The sequence below is a fragment of the Microcaecilia unicolor genome, chromosome 9 (assembly GCF_901765095.1).
Source record: "Microcaecilia unicolor chromosome 9, aMicUni1.1, whole genome shotgun sequence".
Taxonomy (NCBI): domain Eukaryota; kingdom Metazoa; phylum Chordata; class Amphibia; order Gymnophiona; family Siphonopidae; genus Microcaecilia; species Microcaecilia unicolor.
Genome location: NC_044039.1, coordinates 122,220,709 through 122,237,603, shown reverse-complemented (window position 1 = coordinate 122,237,603; position 16,895 = coordinate 122,220,709). Strand labels below are relative to the sequence as shown.

The 16,895-nt window shown below is 41.7% G+C and overlaps 1 protein-coding gene across 6 annotated transcripts in view; it reads right to left on the bottom strand.

Annotated features, from left to right (window-relative positions):
* Positions 1-16,895, bottom strand: part of GPHN (gephyrin) — a 907,672-nt gene that overhangs the window by 186,126 nt on the left and 704,651 nt on the right. For 3 of the 6 annotated variants that reach the window (XM_030213888.1, XM_030213890.1, XM_030213893.1), the window contains one exon: positions 870-902. The exons of the other annotated variants lie outside the window; for them this stretch is intronic. In XM_030213888.1, coding sequence (XP_030069748.1) covers positions 870-902 — 33 coding nt within the window. The remainder of the gene's footprint in view (positions 1-869; positions 903-16,895) is intronic. 6 annotated transcript variants of the gene reach the window in all.

The window sequence follows — 16,895 nt, the reverse complement described above, 5'->3', positions numbered from 1 at the left end:
ATGTTCAGCACTAACCGGTTAAATTTTTAGCGGTCAAAGGTATTTAAGTAGCCTATTTTGACCACTCAATATAGCCAGTTAGGTGCTGAATATCTGCGTCTAACTGGCTGCTAACCGGGATATTCAGCGGGAGATAACCAGTTATCTCCTGCTGAATACCCACAGTTAGGTGCTTAAACCCTATTTAACTGGCCAGGAGCTGTTCCTGACAAGTTAAATAGTTCTGAATATCTTGAAAACCTGATTGGCTTGTAGCACTTGAGAACTGCAGTTGCCTACCCCTGGGTAAGTCAAGTAGTTTACCAGTGTTAATAGGTATTTAGGATGGTGTAACCATATCACCAATAATCTTAAATGCTTCTTTAAATGTACTGAAACATAAGATCAGCCTTTGTGTTAGATTTATCTTAACTTCCCTCTTTCACTTTATTGTAATCATAAGGCGTTTCACCCATTCATTTTTATGTTACATAATTTAGCTGTTGAAAATTCAGTCTTCATGGCAATGATACTAGAATCTAGATGAATTATGTTTTGACATCAGTACTACCAGAACAAAGGTAGAAAGAGGCAACATTCTGAGTACAGCAAAGTCTGATCCTTTGTCTTAATCTGAATTTAGCTCTACTTTAATATGTACAACACAGTAACAATACACAACTACCACTAGATATATAAATGGAGAAAAAAACCACACACAAACACTGAATGCACAGGCAACCTAAAAACTCAGCAGGCACTGCCTACAAATTACAAGCCTCATCCAATGACAGAACAACACACACAAGGACAAGAATATGCACAAGAGTGTGAGAGAGTTATCAGTTAAGAATACCATAAGACTCTAGAAAACAGAAACTCAATACCACCTGGGAAAAAGCTGGGGCAGCAATCCAAATGTCCTGGAAAAAAAACATGTCAGTGCTTTATTTTTCTTTCTATCAAGTTTACTTTTCACTTAGGTGTATTCTTTTATGTGTACATACACAGAGAAAACTTTCTGCGACAGCTTAAATACAGCAATGTTTTCACAAATGCTAATCAGATAGAAGGCCACAGAACTGATTATACTTGCTGTCAATTTTTTTATAGTCCATAAAATGATAGAAAGAAAAGGCTCTAAGGATCCTCAGGAGGCCATCCAGTCTGTCTTCCAGCTAAGCACGTAAGCTTCCTGACTGGATAAGCAATTCCTTTATATTGTAATAAATACCACAGAATCTTGATTTACATGTACTTTTGCAATTATAGATATCCACTCCAAAAATGTGAAGTTACGTTTCAGCAGATATAATCAGTTTTACATGCTAAGGGCAATTCTATAAACTAGGTGCTCACATTTACAAACCCCTTGCAATTGTGAATGTATAGACTACTAGCACTTATGCACGTAAGTGCTATTCTATAATGGCACATGTAAGTGGCATAGTGTATAAATGCAGAGGGGCATATACATGGGCAGTTCCCACATACATTTACACCAGGCCTATGGCTGGGGTAACTGTGGGTGTGTAAATGTATGATGCGCAGATATCAAGCCACCCTATTCTAGGTGCCCTGTTGTAGAATTGCCCCCTATATTTATGGGGCAATGTATTTTATATTATGTTAATATCATTATTTTTCTCATTCATTGCTAGGCATATCATAATTTACTTAATAAAACTATTGAATATCAAAAGCTTGGCCAATGAGATAAATAGTAATGAGATATGGTGAGAAACACAGAACAAAATGGTGATGAAAAAGAAAACCTAGTGAAAGTAAACTGTTATGTGCAAGAGCTGGAATTCAATCCATAATCCCTTAGCCTTAGGGCTAGATTTATTATATCTTTTTAGCAGGTGCTAGCAGGCATTAATGTGCATTATTGACCACAGGTCCCATTTTATGCAATGGGAACTATTTACTAACAACATGAATTAACAGCATTAGCACGTTTAGCAGATTTAGCCCTTAGCAAATTTGATGCAGGCCTATAGTCTTCCTAGAAGATATTCTTACAGTTTGTCCTGCTGGAGGATCGTATTAAGGTCTAGTAATGCTAGAGAACATCACTATTAAAATGTAAGAAAAGGTAACACTTTCACCAATGTTAACTAGATGATTTACAAAGTAAATGTTTTCATCTCTGGCTTTTTAATATGCTCTCACTGAACTACCAACCTCGGCATCAGACCAGACAACATCAAGACTAAGGAGAGAAAAGCTCATCCATTATTAAAGTAAAAACAAACAACGAAACTATTCTAGGAAAATCAGAAACTATAATGCCAATGAGAATATGACAACGGAGAGGCAAGAATAGGAAGCATCCTGGTGAAACAAAGTAGCGCTATAGTTAAAGGAATTTTCATACATTTATTACTAGCAGGCTTTCAAGGGCCAGCCTAGCGATGGACTAGGTTTCCACCTAGCGTGGCACCATTTGGGGGGCAGTGGAGCAGCAGGAGTACAGCATGTTTTCTCCCTCCTTTTTCCTTCCCTTGTTGCTGCTGTTGCTATCACCGCCCTCTTTCCAGGAATAAATGGATTCAGTGTTGGTGCAGGAACTTTATCCACAGGCTCATGTTCAAGTGCTGCTGCATTATGCCCCCCCCCCCGATAGGAAGTTCTGTGTTGGAGGGGGAGTAAGACATGACATTGCTCAAGTACAAGCTTGTGTTTAAAAACCCCAGGCTGGTGCTGAATCTATTTGTGCCTTTGGCTCTGGAAGAGGGAGGGTGGCAGCAGTAGTGCAGGTCCACCAGGAGGAAGAAAAAGGGGGAGAAGCCGACAGTGGACATTGGGGTAGGGAAGGTGCAATGCTGGTCACTTGGCAGAAAGGTAGGGAGAGGAAGTGGAGGTGCTGGACTACGGAGTAGGGGTAGAGAGGATAGGGAGATGCTAGACTACTGCGAGGAGGGTTAGAGGGCATGAGGAATTGCTGGAATATGGGAGGGGGAATGGAGGGCGAAGGGAGATGCTAGACTATTGGGGGTGGTAGGAAAGACAAGGGAAGGGGTGACCCTGAACCACTGGGGGGTGGTGAGTGCTTCAGCTGCCACTGGGATGGGGCGGGGTGGCGGGGCATATGGTTGAAGGTTTGCCTAGCATGCTGGATACCCTTGGACCAGCCATGGGTTTTCCTTTTTATCCTTGCCATGTTGTATATTTAGTTATGATACTATTGGGCTCATTTTCAAAACAGAAAAAAAGTCTAAAAAGTGCCATAAAGCAGCATTTGGACGTTTTTCTCACAAAAACGTCCAATTCAGCATTTTCAAAACCTATTTTTGACGTTTTTCTTTGAAGTCCGTCAAAAGTGCATCCAAATCTCAAGAGGGCATATCAGGGGCATGTTCATGGCGGGACTTGGGTGTTCCTGAGACGTAGCCGTTTTTCAGCCATAATGGAAAAAACTCCCAAACCGTCAAGGACTAAAACTAAGATGTTTTGAGCTAGACCTGTTTTTATAACGAATAAGGCACAAAAGGTGCCCTAAATAATCAGATGACCACTGGAGGGAATCAGGGATGACCTCCTTTTATTCCCCCAGTGGTCACTAACCTCCTCTCACCCACCAAAATTGTGATGAAAAACATTACTTGCCAGCCTCAGATGTTATACTGAAGTCCATAAGAACAGCATGCAGGTTCCTGGAGTAGTTTAATGGTGGGTGAAGGAAAACTGCAGACAAGTGGACCCAGGCTTCTACCTTCCCCTACCTGTTACACTTGTGGAGGAAACTGTGAGCCCTCCAAAACTCACCAGAAACCCACTGTACCCACATACAGAAGTCCCCTTCACCCATAAGGTGGTGTACATTTGGGGTAGTGGGTTTTGGGGGGCTCAGCAGACAAGGTAAGGGAGCTTTCCTGGGTTGTCAGGGGTACCAGTGTACTAAAAATGCTGGCTCCTCCTACATCCCAATGGCTTGATTTTGTGTGTTTTGCACTTGGACATTTTGTTTTTCGAAAATGGACCAAAAAATAAAACATCCAAATCACAAAACCTTCTATTTTCGAATACAAAAGATAGATGTTTTTCTTTTTTGAAAATGATCTTATTTGCTATTCAGATTTTGGATGTTTTTTTTTTGCAACATCCAAAATCGAAAGTGCCCCTCCACATAATTCATGACCTAGGAAAACATGCTACCAAACTGCACAGTTATCATTAAATATGTAAATAACTAAAGCGTTTGGTACCTAAGACCAAAGTAATTTAGTGCACTATCATCATCTGTTACTGGCCCATGTTAATGACATTTAAATGAGGTCTGTGTTAGCATGTTAACATGGCATAATCACATAAACTTAACTACTCTTTATTCAAATGTAGCTTAGATTTTTGCATTAATGGGTCTGTGTTCACTTTTGTGCATTTTAATGTTTATTATTCTTCTATGGACTGAGCTAATAAGCTTATTTGAACAGTTTTGCATTTTATTACCTCATTAGGATAAAAATTCATTTGTTAAAATTCTTGAGTTAATTAATTCACAATTAAAGTTCTGTTACTGCACACAAACCATGTTATGTATGTTAACTGTATTCTGAACATGTGTTAACACTTGAGAAAGTTTTAATATACTTTAATAGACTGTCGAGTGAAGCTTGAGTTTAACTTCTGTTTGGCCTCAGGCCATGAATACTACAATGACTGATACATTCACATATTACAATGTTCCGCAAATAGTGGCCAATAATTCCCTAATTCTATACAGTGTGCCACAAGATAGGTGCCAATTCAGCATGCAACATTTGGTGCTCAAATGTACACCACCCTGTTCTGTGTGTCAGTATGGGTGGCATAGAAAATCTGATTAAACTATAAACTATAAGTTAAGTGTGCAAATGGGAGTAAAAAGCATGTAACTGTACTTAGGTGCTATTTAATAAGGTAGAACCTAAGTACTTTACCCCCAATATTCTGTATAGATCATCCGAAATTTGGGGCACAATTTTGGGTGCAGACCTCTGATCTGTGCCTAAAATAATTGGCTAAATTGTAAAATTGATCAATAATTGGCCTGGGCACTATTTACAGAATCTAGACCTTAGTGCATAATTGCAAGGGGGCATGAATATGGGCAGGGCATGGATGAGTCGCACACTTATGCACAAAATTTATAGAATACTGTAATTTGTGCATGTAAGTGGCAACGTTTAGGCAATAAATTTTACACCTGCTTTTTATATGGTGTGTTAGGGGTCTTTTACTAAGGTGCGCTAGAGTTTTTAGTTCACGCATAAAATCAGCTGGTGTTAAACATTGAGACATCCATAAGAATATAATGGACGTCTCAGTGTTTAATGTCAGCTGAATTTTAGCGTGAGCTAAAAACTGTAGTGCATCTTAGTAAAAGGCCCCCTTAGTGTCTAAATATTGGCACACAAATATTGACTTTTCTATTACAGACTACTATCTTCGCACACAGATATTTGGCTCCTGACTTTTACAGCTCTTTATAGTTTGTCCGACAAATGCCTACTGTGGCTTAGTATATTCTTGTACAGAAACCTCAAACATCCTGGTGTGGTTCAGGTGCGACTACTTCTGAACTTGATGATATTTTATAACAAAGAAATACATGTACTTTAAGCAAAAATCATCAGATGCTCAAAAAAGGATAAATTAATATTTTTATCAATATCCATCACTACTATTGAGGTATTATATGTAGCAGTGGAATCATGGTTATATGCTATTATGGCAATAGAAGCTGATCATGTTGCACATTTGAGGTGTCAGAAATGCTATTCCTATTAACTTACTGTGGGAACACAGATAAAGTGATCATCATACCTGAGAAACACTATTTTGGATTTCTGTTAAAAAAGAACAATATAGCCAGTGGTGTGCTGGAGCAGGCTCTCACAGGCTCTCGAGAGCCGTTTGTTAAGTTTTTAAGAATTTTGGGAGCCGGTTCTCCATGGCTACTTTAACAAATGGATCCCAAAATGTGGGCTTGGGCCCCTCCTGAATTCTCTTTTACTTTGCTGGCGAGAGAGAGCCCCCTGTTAACAATTTACCAGCACACCCCTGAATATAGCCATCATTGATTCAAAATGTCAGCAAAACTGAAATACTGGCCTAGGGTACACAGCATTACAAAGTAGCAGAGTAGCCTAATGGTTAGGGTAGCAGGTTGAGAGCCAGGGAAACTCAGTTCAAATCTCACTGTGGCTCCTTGTGATCTTGGGCAAATCATTTAGGGCAATTATATAACTGGGCACATCTATTTAGGCACCCCAAGGCAGCTTTTTAGGTGGCCATTCTGTAACGGAACATAGGGGTCTAGGGTTCCATTATATAATACAACATTATCCTGGTACTGGCATGCTTAACATTTAGACAGCTGCAGGCACACCAGATATAGCGTTGGTGTATTATGATTTCCTAATACTGACAAATGGTAGCTCCAACCCTATGTATGCCTCCCCTTGCAAATATCTACTCTGTAAGTTAAGTGGGTATTTACAGAATATTGCTTAGGTACTGTGACTTCTAGTATTCTAATATTTATACATGTAATACATATACAAATGTGGGCAACCAGTTTATAGAACTGCCTCAGGTACAAACTGATTGTAAGACCTCCAGGGACAGAAAAAACCTACTGTACCTGAATGTAAATCACCTTGAGATACAACTGAAAAAGGTGTGAGCTAAATTCAAAATTCCTTCCCCCTCACACTGACAAAATAACATACACATTTAAAGGGACATTCTCTCTATTTTATAGCCTTCCTTCTGTGTACTATGTACCTGTCTGCTCTCTGCTCTTTTGCACAGCCTATGAAAGAGCTGCCACTGCAAAGCACGACTAACACATTTCATAGGGCCTTACAGGAGTCCTGTACCACAGAAAAATGGATTTATTCACATAAAAGTCTAATGGCATGAAGTGTTACATTTTAATGCTATAAATCTATGTGGAATGTTTCAACAATAACCTTGATGGTGAATGTTAAAAAACTCATCTCCATCCTAAAAATGGAGGAAAAGACCTAATAAAAACTGGTACAGATCATGCTACAATGAGGTAGACCTTAAGTGTAACCACAGCACTGGAATATCACAGCATTAGAATGATGTGGCTGTTGATTATGCAGCATAGAAGATCCTGTCTTCAAGCTCTGAGGCAATCATGAAACTCCCAACACAATATGGCAGATCACACTAAAGTCAGATTGGGTCCCGACGGGAACCTGTTTCGCAACAGCTTCTTCTGGCGACCTGACTGTAATAACACTGTTGCTGTGTAATAGCTCCATTCGCATTACTGTGGGAAGAACTATTACAAAGCAACAAAGCTAAGTGTGCTTTTCATTTATTCACATGTAGACGTTTTTTTAAGTGATCAAAGAGACTGGTTGATTGTTTTTTGGAGTTTTTTTTACTGGTTACATTTAAGTTCTACCTCATTGTAGCATGGATTTTATGAGCTCTTTTCCTTGATTTTTTGTATATATATATATATATATATATATATATATATATACACACACACACATATATCTATATATAAGTTTTCCTGAGTTTTTTAACATTCACCTTTTTTTTCCAGGTTTTGCTTGCTTACAGTATGGTGAAAAATCTGAATTGGGCTATTTCATTTTGCAAATGTTTCACCAGTGTCAAATTTTTAAATCAGCTAGACTGAAACGGATTTTAGATACAAGCACAGATTTAAATAATGTGCTCAGACTCTAGAGCAGTGGTTCTCAACCCAGTCCATAGGATACCTAGCTAGTCAGGTTTTCAGGATACCTACAATGAATATGCATGAGATAAATTTGCATGCACTACCACCATTGTCTGCAAATCTATCTCATGCATATATCAGTATATCAGATCAATTTTCCACCCTTAATTTGAACACACAGTGCAGTATGAATTCCAGCATCCTTGTTTCTGAGTCAGAACTCAATTCAGGTGTCTACAATGCTTAGTCATTAGTTACAGTATAATGAGCTGGTAGATGAGGTGTGGTCTAATATTATAGCCGTAAAATGATCTTTCTAGTTAAGACTGATGAACCAATTCTGCAAAATCATTTACTAAGAGCAAATTAAATTTCAATGGAGGAAAGTAATCATTGCTTGCACTGCAATGACCCTGGAAAACCATGGATGTGACCATGAAACAGTAAGTATTCTATTGTAATTTTCATGCATCTAAGATAAAGGATTGCCAGAAATAAAGGACTATGGATGTTCATTAATTTACTAGAAAAAGCATTATGATACATGAGCCCTTCAACATTTATATTTCAACTCTTCAGCTTGGAGAAAAGGCGGCTGAGGGGAGATATGATAGAGGTCTATAAAATAATGAGTGGAATTGAACAGGTAGATGTGAAGCGTCTGTTCACGCTTTCCAAAAATACTAGGACTAGGGGGCATGCGATGAAGCTACAAAGTAGTAAATTTAAAACGAATTGTAGAAACCTTTTCTTCACTCAACGTGTAATTAAACACTGGAATTCGTTGCCAGAGAATGTGGTAAAGGCGGTTAGCTTAGCGGAGTTTTAAAAAAAGGTTTGGACGTCTTCCTAAAGGAAAAGTCCATAGACCATTATTAAATGGACTTGGGGAAAATCCACTATTTGTGGGATAAGCAGTATAAAATGTTTTGTACCTTTTTGGGATCTTGCTGGGTATTTGAGACCTGGATTGGCCACTGTTGGAAACAGGACGCTGGGCTCGATGGACCTTTGGTCTTTCCCGGTATGGCGATGCTTATGTACTTAACTATTATAAAAAAAAAAAAGTTTTGGTTCAAAGTGGCTTACATTTTGGTGCAGTGTGGAGAGGGCATCTATAGTTCGTGTGGTTATTCACAGAGCTTTTGAAGAGATAGATTTGAAGTGGAAAAGGTAGCGGTAGCTTTTGTGTTCAATTGTAGTGTTTTGGTGATAGTTATTCATATAGTTTAAGAGGTAGATTTGAAAGGAAGGTGACAATATCTTTGTGATTGGCTGTAGAATTTTTTTGAAGAGGTCGTTTTTCATGTCTTTTCTGAAACGGAGGAGAATTGTGATGTTTCTAATGGTTTTTGGTATCAAGTTCCACCTTTGGAACTCAGGTAGCTAAATCCTGCTGTGTTGATAGTTTTGTAAATGGTGTTTTTGCAGTTGGGTCGATGTAGGAGTAGGTAGTTTCTGTTTTCGGGGCTGGCATTTCTTGAGGATAGTTCAATCAAGTTAAGCATATATTCGGGTTCCATTCTGAATAGTCTCTTGAAGATTAGGGTGCTCACTTTGAAAAATTTTCTTGCCTTGACTGGTAGCCAATGGAGTGTTTCAAGCAGTGGGGTTACTTTCATATTTTGATTTCTTGAAAATATGTCTTGATGCTATATTTTGGACTGTTTGCAGCTATTTTAGTGTGTTTTCCTACCCCTGACCACAACGGGGGGGGGGGGGGGGGGGGGGGGGGGGATGGCCACAGCAGCCACTTTGCTTGCAGCCGATCCCTTACACCTCTATTCTTTCCACTACCCATCCCACCCAGCACGGGGATGGCTGATGAGTCATCTTTGGATGAGGGAATGAGCAGGTGAAGGAGTTGGCCTTAGTTGCACCATGGGGAAACGGCACTAGCCATGCCAGGGGCATACAGCAAATGATGTTTTGGGTTACATTGGGCAAGGATGACAAAAAATAGCCTTCTCCCATTTTCAAAAAGAAAATGTTTGCAGTGAATGATGGCAAGATGACAGGCAAATAGCAGATATAAGTTGGCCCTTGTGACAAGAGATGCCCACTTTCATGGGCTGCAGTGGCAACTCTTGAATAAGTTATTCTTCGTGGCAATCAAAGAGTGAATTATAGAATAATATCAGTGGCAAGGCTTGCATGATTGTCCCATTGTATTGGCAGCAGTAAAAGGAGCTAGCTTTTATCGTAGAGCCCAACCAAAATTTCATTTGTTTCAGTTCTGGTGCTGAAGCCAAACCGAAAAGCTGTTTTTGGCAAGTTTCTGTTTCTGCAAAAAAGCTGTCTGCAGGGTACTGGTTGCAGCCAAAGCTGGTCTCTTGTTTACGGTGCTTGATGAAACCCTGCCCCGGAAGAGGAGTTTACTTTCGGCAGCAAGAGGCGCAGCTCACTGACTCTGGCAGCAAAAGGAACAGCAGCAGCTCAACTCTGGTAGCAAAAGCTGTTCACCTCTGGCGGCAAAAGAATGTGTGGTCTAACTCCTGCTGTTATGGGAAAGACACTAATGATCAGTAAACAGCCCTGACTGTGCAATTAATGCATCAGAATAAAACCACACACAGAAGTTGAGGCTGGCCAAAAGACGGTCCACCACAGGAAATACTGTAATACCAAACAGAACCCAGATCCAAAGAGATTCAGATTCGATACATGGAGTCTGCACTAAAATAACATCCACAGCATAACTTGCCTTCAAGCAGCCTATTTACCTTAGCGCAGTCTCTCCTACACATTCCAGCTTCAAGCCTCACCCTTCCTGTGCTCCCTGTTCTCAATCTCTGACTCCCAAGCCAGCAAGATGGGGGCTACTCTATTAATATATGTAAAATTTAAGCAATTTTATAGTAGTGAATTAATTTTTTAAAAATTTTATTATAGAATTCTGGTAGGTGTGAAGCGCACTGGAGTGAATAAACCCAGATTAGAAAATGCCAACAAATCCAATTTGGAATTTCTTCAAAAAAGTTGCTGAGTCAGGATAAGCCAGGTGTAAGGAGTATGACAAGATATTGTCTCTGGGCAGTGACAAGCCTAGATTTCACACTGTCGATAGATTGAAAGTTCACCTGGCTAAATGCCACAATGAATCGCTGAAAACCACATTGAAATGGCACGCAAGAAAGCCAGAGTCAACATTGTAGCTGAACCCACGGTACACGCTGCTTTAATCCAGTCAACTCTTGCAACTATGCTAGGCCATCGAGTACCATTTGCTGACGATGGTGAGGAAGCAAAAGGCAATGACAAAGCAATTATAGATCTGTGCCAGAGCTGGTGGTGGGAGGCGAGACTGGTGGTTGGAAGGTGGGGATAGTGCTGGGCAGACTTATACAGTCTGTGCCCTGAAGAGGACAGGTAAAAATCCAAGTAGGGTATACACAAAAAGTAGCACATATGAGTTTATCTTGTTGTGCAGACTGGATGGACCATGCAGGTCTTTTTCTGCCGTCATCTACTATGTTACTATGTATGTTATAATTGTTGATATGTTGCCATACTCCATTGTTGAAAACGAAGTGTTCAAGTTACTGGATTTCGCTGATCTTGCAGGTCCTTGGCACTACAGTCAGAGAAGTATTATCGTACATTATTCATGCTCACAACGTAAAGTACCATTATTTATATGAAAAGAAACTGTTAGGGGAGGAAAAATAGGTGTCTTTCACAACTGATGTGTGAACAAATTCAACAAAGACCTACTCACTGTTCAGCTTCATGGGACGCTTTCTTTGTGGGCCAGCCAGGCCTAAAGTTATCTTAAGCGCAATGGTGCTTGAAGACCAAGATGGTGTGTACATTGCTTCAAAGCTGCAAGAAGCTGTAACACAATGAGGACTGCAAGAAAGGTGGACATTGGAATCTGTGATAATAGTGCAAATATGATCTATGCAATTTGTAATTCATGATGAAGTGTTCACTCAAGCGTCGGCTGAGGCTTTGATCATAAAAGCTCACAAAATTGTTTCACATTTTAAGCACAGTGAGCACAGATTCAAAAAGTTTGCTGTTAAAATCTTGCGATGTACCAGCACATAAACTTCTGCAGGATGTGGACACATGCTGGAACAGCCTACCTACTGCTGGATCATCTGGTTGAGCAGAGTGGTGCTGTCAATCTGTTCAGCATGGACACACTTTATTCTACAGAATGGGAACTCACAGAACATATTGTAAAAGTGTTGCTGTCATTTTATGCTGCAACACTTGTTATATCATCAAATGATGCATGCATCACTATTGTTGTTCTACTCATGGCAATGTTGAAGAGCAAGATGCAGAGTTCTTCTGATGATCATGGTCTACTGCAGACGAAGGCTGCCCTGTGTGATGCCATGAAAAGATGCTTTGCTGTGTTAAAACAACTCTTGATACCATCACTGCTACATTCCTGGATCTGCATTTCAAAAATGCATACCTTACCAGGCAGGAATTTCTGCAATCAGAGACATTCAATCCATCCAGAGATGATGTAAACATTGCAGAGAATGAGACATCAGCTATCCAGAGTCTGCAGGTCTGTGGGATGCACTTGACAGCATGCGAATCACATGCCAATCAGAGCCGGACATCACTGGGACGGAACAGGAACTACTGTATGAACAACACCTAGAAGCATATTTAAAGAAGCCACGTGTTCCCTGTTCCTCCAAAACTTTTGGCTATTGGCTCTGCAGTCAGTTTCCAAGTCTGGAACTAGGTGCCAGCAGTACCTGTCAGCTCCATCAACTACTGTAGCGCACAGATCAGCTGTATGCAGATCAGCACAACAGCTTGCTTGGGGAGAATGCTATAAAACTATTATTTTTGGCTTTTAATATTCGCTTGTTTGACTTTAATTATTGACCTTACTGAGATATGTATGGAAATTGTAGAGAACCTATTGCTAACTACACATTAGTTTGAATGTTTTTATTGCATGGATGTTTTACTTTCCTATTGTTTTTTTTTAAATTTATAGAAGTCTTTATTAGGCATTGTTAAGCAAAACAAACTTCGTGCATCTCAATACATTTCAGTAAGATAACAGTCTAATGCAGTATAAGACAGCATGACAAACAGACCAACCAAATTTATAACAATGGTGTAACCATAATATATTATACTTCAAGCTTTTTTCAATTTTTACATATGTACTTCCCCCCCGTTTATCCTAATACCCTCCCCCCGTCTTTCCGATCTGTCAACCAATATATCATTTATTCAATGCACTTGGTCAAAAAGGGTTCCCAAATCCTCTGCCACTTGGGCAATATTTTTTTCTTCACAGCCGTCAATCTCTCCATTTCACAAATGTATCGCACCTTGGTTATCCATCGCACCACTGGTGGCACCAGTGGGGATTTCCAACTTTGTGCCAAGTTTACCCGAGCAGCGTTCAGAGAGGCTCGCACAAATAACCACTGATCTAACGTGAGACCTTCTGGCCGCCCCCCCCAAAAGGAAGATCAAAGGATGCCACTGCACAGACCTATCAATACCTGGAGACGCGCCTGAATACCTCTTCAGTACGCCTCAGCTTTAGGACATGTCCACCAGACATGCCCCGCTGTTCCCACCTCTTCACAGTTTCGCCAACTCTGAGGTACCTGGGCACATATGTGATGAAGTCTGGCCGGTGTCAAATACCATCTGTAAAATACCTTTACAGCATTTTCTTGCATAGCCACTGCCAATGAAGACTTCCGGACCCTCCTTTCCAGTGTCAACCAAGCAGCCTCCGACAGGGTAAACTGTAATTCTTGTTCCCACCGCTTTCTATGCAAGTTGGATCCCCTTGGAACGCTGCATCAGATATTTGTACAAAAAGGATATCAACCATCGTGTGCCCCTGTTATCTACACACACCTCTTCCAACGGGTGCGTGTCACGCCTCATGCATGCGCCGTAGGCAGGCCCTTTCAGAAAATGATGTAACTGCGAGTACGCATAACGGTCCCCTGGCCTAAGTCCAAAGTCATCCTTCAGTCTCTCAAAGGGCACAACAACCTCTCCCACATGCGATTGCCCCAGCATATCCAAGCCAGAAGCTGCCCATCGCTGAAAAATGCTGTCACCTATACCGGGCTCAAATGATGGATTATCCACTATTGGGGCTAGGCCTCACACTATCGGCTGCCGGTCCGGGAACATGCAATCCCAGTAATAGAAAGTAGCCTGAACTGTAGGCGGGAATCTATCTGTCCTTCCCCTATATTTACTAGCCAACCACATTAAATGTCCAAGTGCGCGAGATCCCACCAAGGCCTGTTCAATGTCTACCTCCCTTCGAAACCAGTCAATCGCCCCTCTAGCTTGTGCCGCCTAATAGTACCAGGTCAGATTGGGCACCCCCAGTCCTCCTTCTTGTCTACTCTTATACAGTAAGGCTCGGGGCAGTCTCGGCCTTTTGTGGTTCCAGACAAAGCGAACCAAAATGTCTTGCATCCCAGACAGAAAGGACCTGGACAGTTTCAACGGGAGTACCTGAAACAGGTATAGTAGTCGGGGTAAAATGTTCATTTTAATCGCGGCAATGAGCCCAAACCAGGATAGCCCCATAGAAGACCATCTGCCCAGATCCCTCTGTACTTCCCTCTTAAGGGCCCGATAATTAATGTCAAACAATGCGGACAAATTGCCTGAAATCTTCACACCCAAGTAACTCAAAGCGCTGTCCTCCCACTTAAAAGCAAAGGACTCCCTTAGCATTTCCATTAGACGCGGAGATACTCCCACTGCTAACCCAGAGGATTTACCAGCGTTTAGTTTATATCCTGAGATCCCAGCATACTCCTCTATCACTTTCATTATAGATTGGGTAGTGAAATCAAAGGGTTTGTTAAGGACAGGAGAACATCATCAGTGAATAAGGCAACTTTATGTTCATGCCCTCCCACCTGTACCCCAGCAATATCCGGGTGTTCTCTAATCCCTGCTGCCAAGGGTTCCATTGCTAGAGCAAAAAGTAAGGACGACAGTGGGCACCCGTCTAGTATCCTGACCCAGCAAAAACATCTTGGAATGCCCACCGTTCACCCTCACACACACTCGCGGAGCAGCGTACAACGCCCCAATCCAATTCCTATATTGTTGTCCTATCCCAACCCTGCTTAGGACCATGTCTAGGAACCCCCAGTGAACCCTGTTGAAGATTTTTTCCGCGTCTAACCCTAATAACACCACAGGGTTAGCCCTTATCTGAGCTGCATACAAGAGGTCCACCGTTCTTCGGATATTGTCCATAGCTTGCCTATTAGCTACGAAGCCTACCTGATCTGGATGAACCAGGGTAGGTAACACCTTCTCTAGTCTGTTAGCCAAAACCTTTGCCAGGATTTTAACATCGGCATTAAGAATCGATATTGGTCGGTACGAGGCAAAATCATTTTTATCCTTACCCGGTTTTGGTAATACTGCCACCCACACCTCCATCATCGTCCAGGGAAGAGAGGCTCCTTCTCTCACGGAATTAACAAGCATAGTCAAGTAAGGAGCCAACTGTGCCCCAAATACCTTAAAGAACTCATTTGTAAAACCATCTAATCCCTGTACTTTCCCTGATGGTAAAGCCTTGATAACCCTTGTGACCTCATCCACCCACACCGGTTGATCCAATTCTCTCTTCTGGGATTCAGAGAGTACCGCTAACCCCCCTGCCTCCAGGTACTCGTCTATTTTCCCCGACTGTACAGTAGCATCCTCCCGATACAGCTTCTCATAGTATTGCACAAAACAGTCTCTGATCAGTGCCGATTTATGCACCACCTCTCCCTTAGCATCCCTCATTCTTAGTATATGCCTATCAGCTCTCATTTTTTGTAATTTAGTGGCCAATAATCTTCCAGGCTTATTAGTGCATTCATAGTATACATGATTAACCCTTGCATGTACAAATTTCAAACTGTCCTCATGCAAAGCAGCTATCTCCAATCTCGTGGCTTGCAGCCTTCTAAAGTCAGCCACTGAACCAGACTCCCTATATTTAGCCTCCAGGTCTCCCAACATGTCCATACAGTAGGACAAACGTGCCTTATGGGCTCTGGACCGTTGACCAGCCTGCTTGATGAAGAATCCTCTCGCCACCGCCTTAAATGCATCCCAGACTATCCCCAGTGCCAGGCCAGAGTCCATATTAACATCAAAGTACTCCTTCAAAACTGGGAGAAACTTAGCCACCAATTCCGGATCTTGTAGCAGAGTGTTGTTAAGTGTCCACCTCTTATCCCTCTGCTCCTCCCGTAAGGAGGGAATATTGGTCCAGACTGGGGCGTGGTCTGATATGGATATGTGACCTATAGTGGCCCCCCCTACACCCACTGGCAAGGATTTGTCCAAAAGAATATAATCAATTCTGGAGTAAGAGAGGTGCACTAATGAATAAAAGGTATATTCCCTCCCCCTGGTGTTACCCGTTCTCCACACATCATATAAACCCATCTAATCTGCAAAACATTTCAAAGCATGAGATATTTTACAATCCATCGGAGCAGGAGGAGCTGACCTGTCCAATTCTGGTTGCACAGTGGCGTTAAAATCTCCTGCCACTATTAATTTACCCTTAACAAAGGCCTGCAACTCCCTCCTCAGGTATAGGAAAAAACTCTCCTGCCTCTCATTTGGGGCATATACACTGGCCAGTGTACATTCCTCCTGCTCCAGTAACACATGCAAGAATAGAAATCTGCCCCCCTGTCCTTTCTCGAGTGCAATATCTGTACCTGGGTGTCTCTATGAAACATTATGCCCCCCCCCCCCCCCCCCGTTTTTTAGCCCCCATGGCATCTGAAGCACAGTACATCTGCTGGTATTGTTTAGAAAACAGGAGTCTCTCATGCTTTTGTAAGAAATGAGTTTCCTGCAGAAAGATTACTTGCGACTTCATCAGATTTAGCTCACGCAACAAGGCATGCCTCTTATAAGGGGAGTTCAACCCCTTAATGTTGTATGTGCATACCCTAAAGTCCACCATTTAAACTTCTTTGAAAGGTGAACAACCACTCTAGAAAGGAAAGACCTCGACCTAACCCTAATTCCTCCCTCCCAAACTATCCCCTTCCCCCCTTACCGTAATCCCCCCTCCCCGTCCCCTTAACATTCCCTTAACTCCGTCCCCGCCCCCCACATTCCACCCACCAACCAGTACCATAGGGCACTGCTTGGGACTCTGAAGGAAGAAACCCCACTAGCCAAATCTAAGATGGTGTTAAAC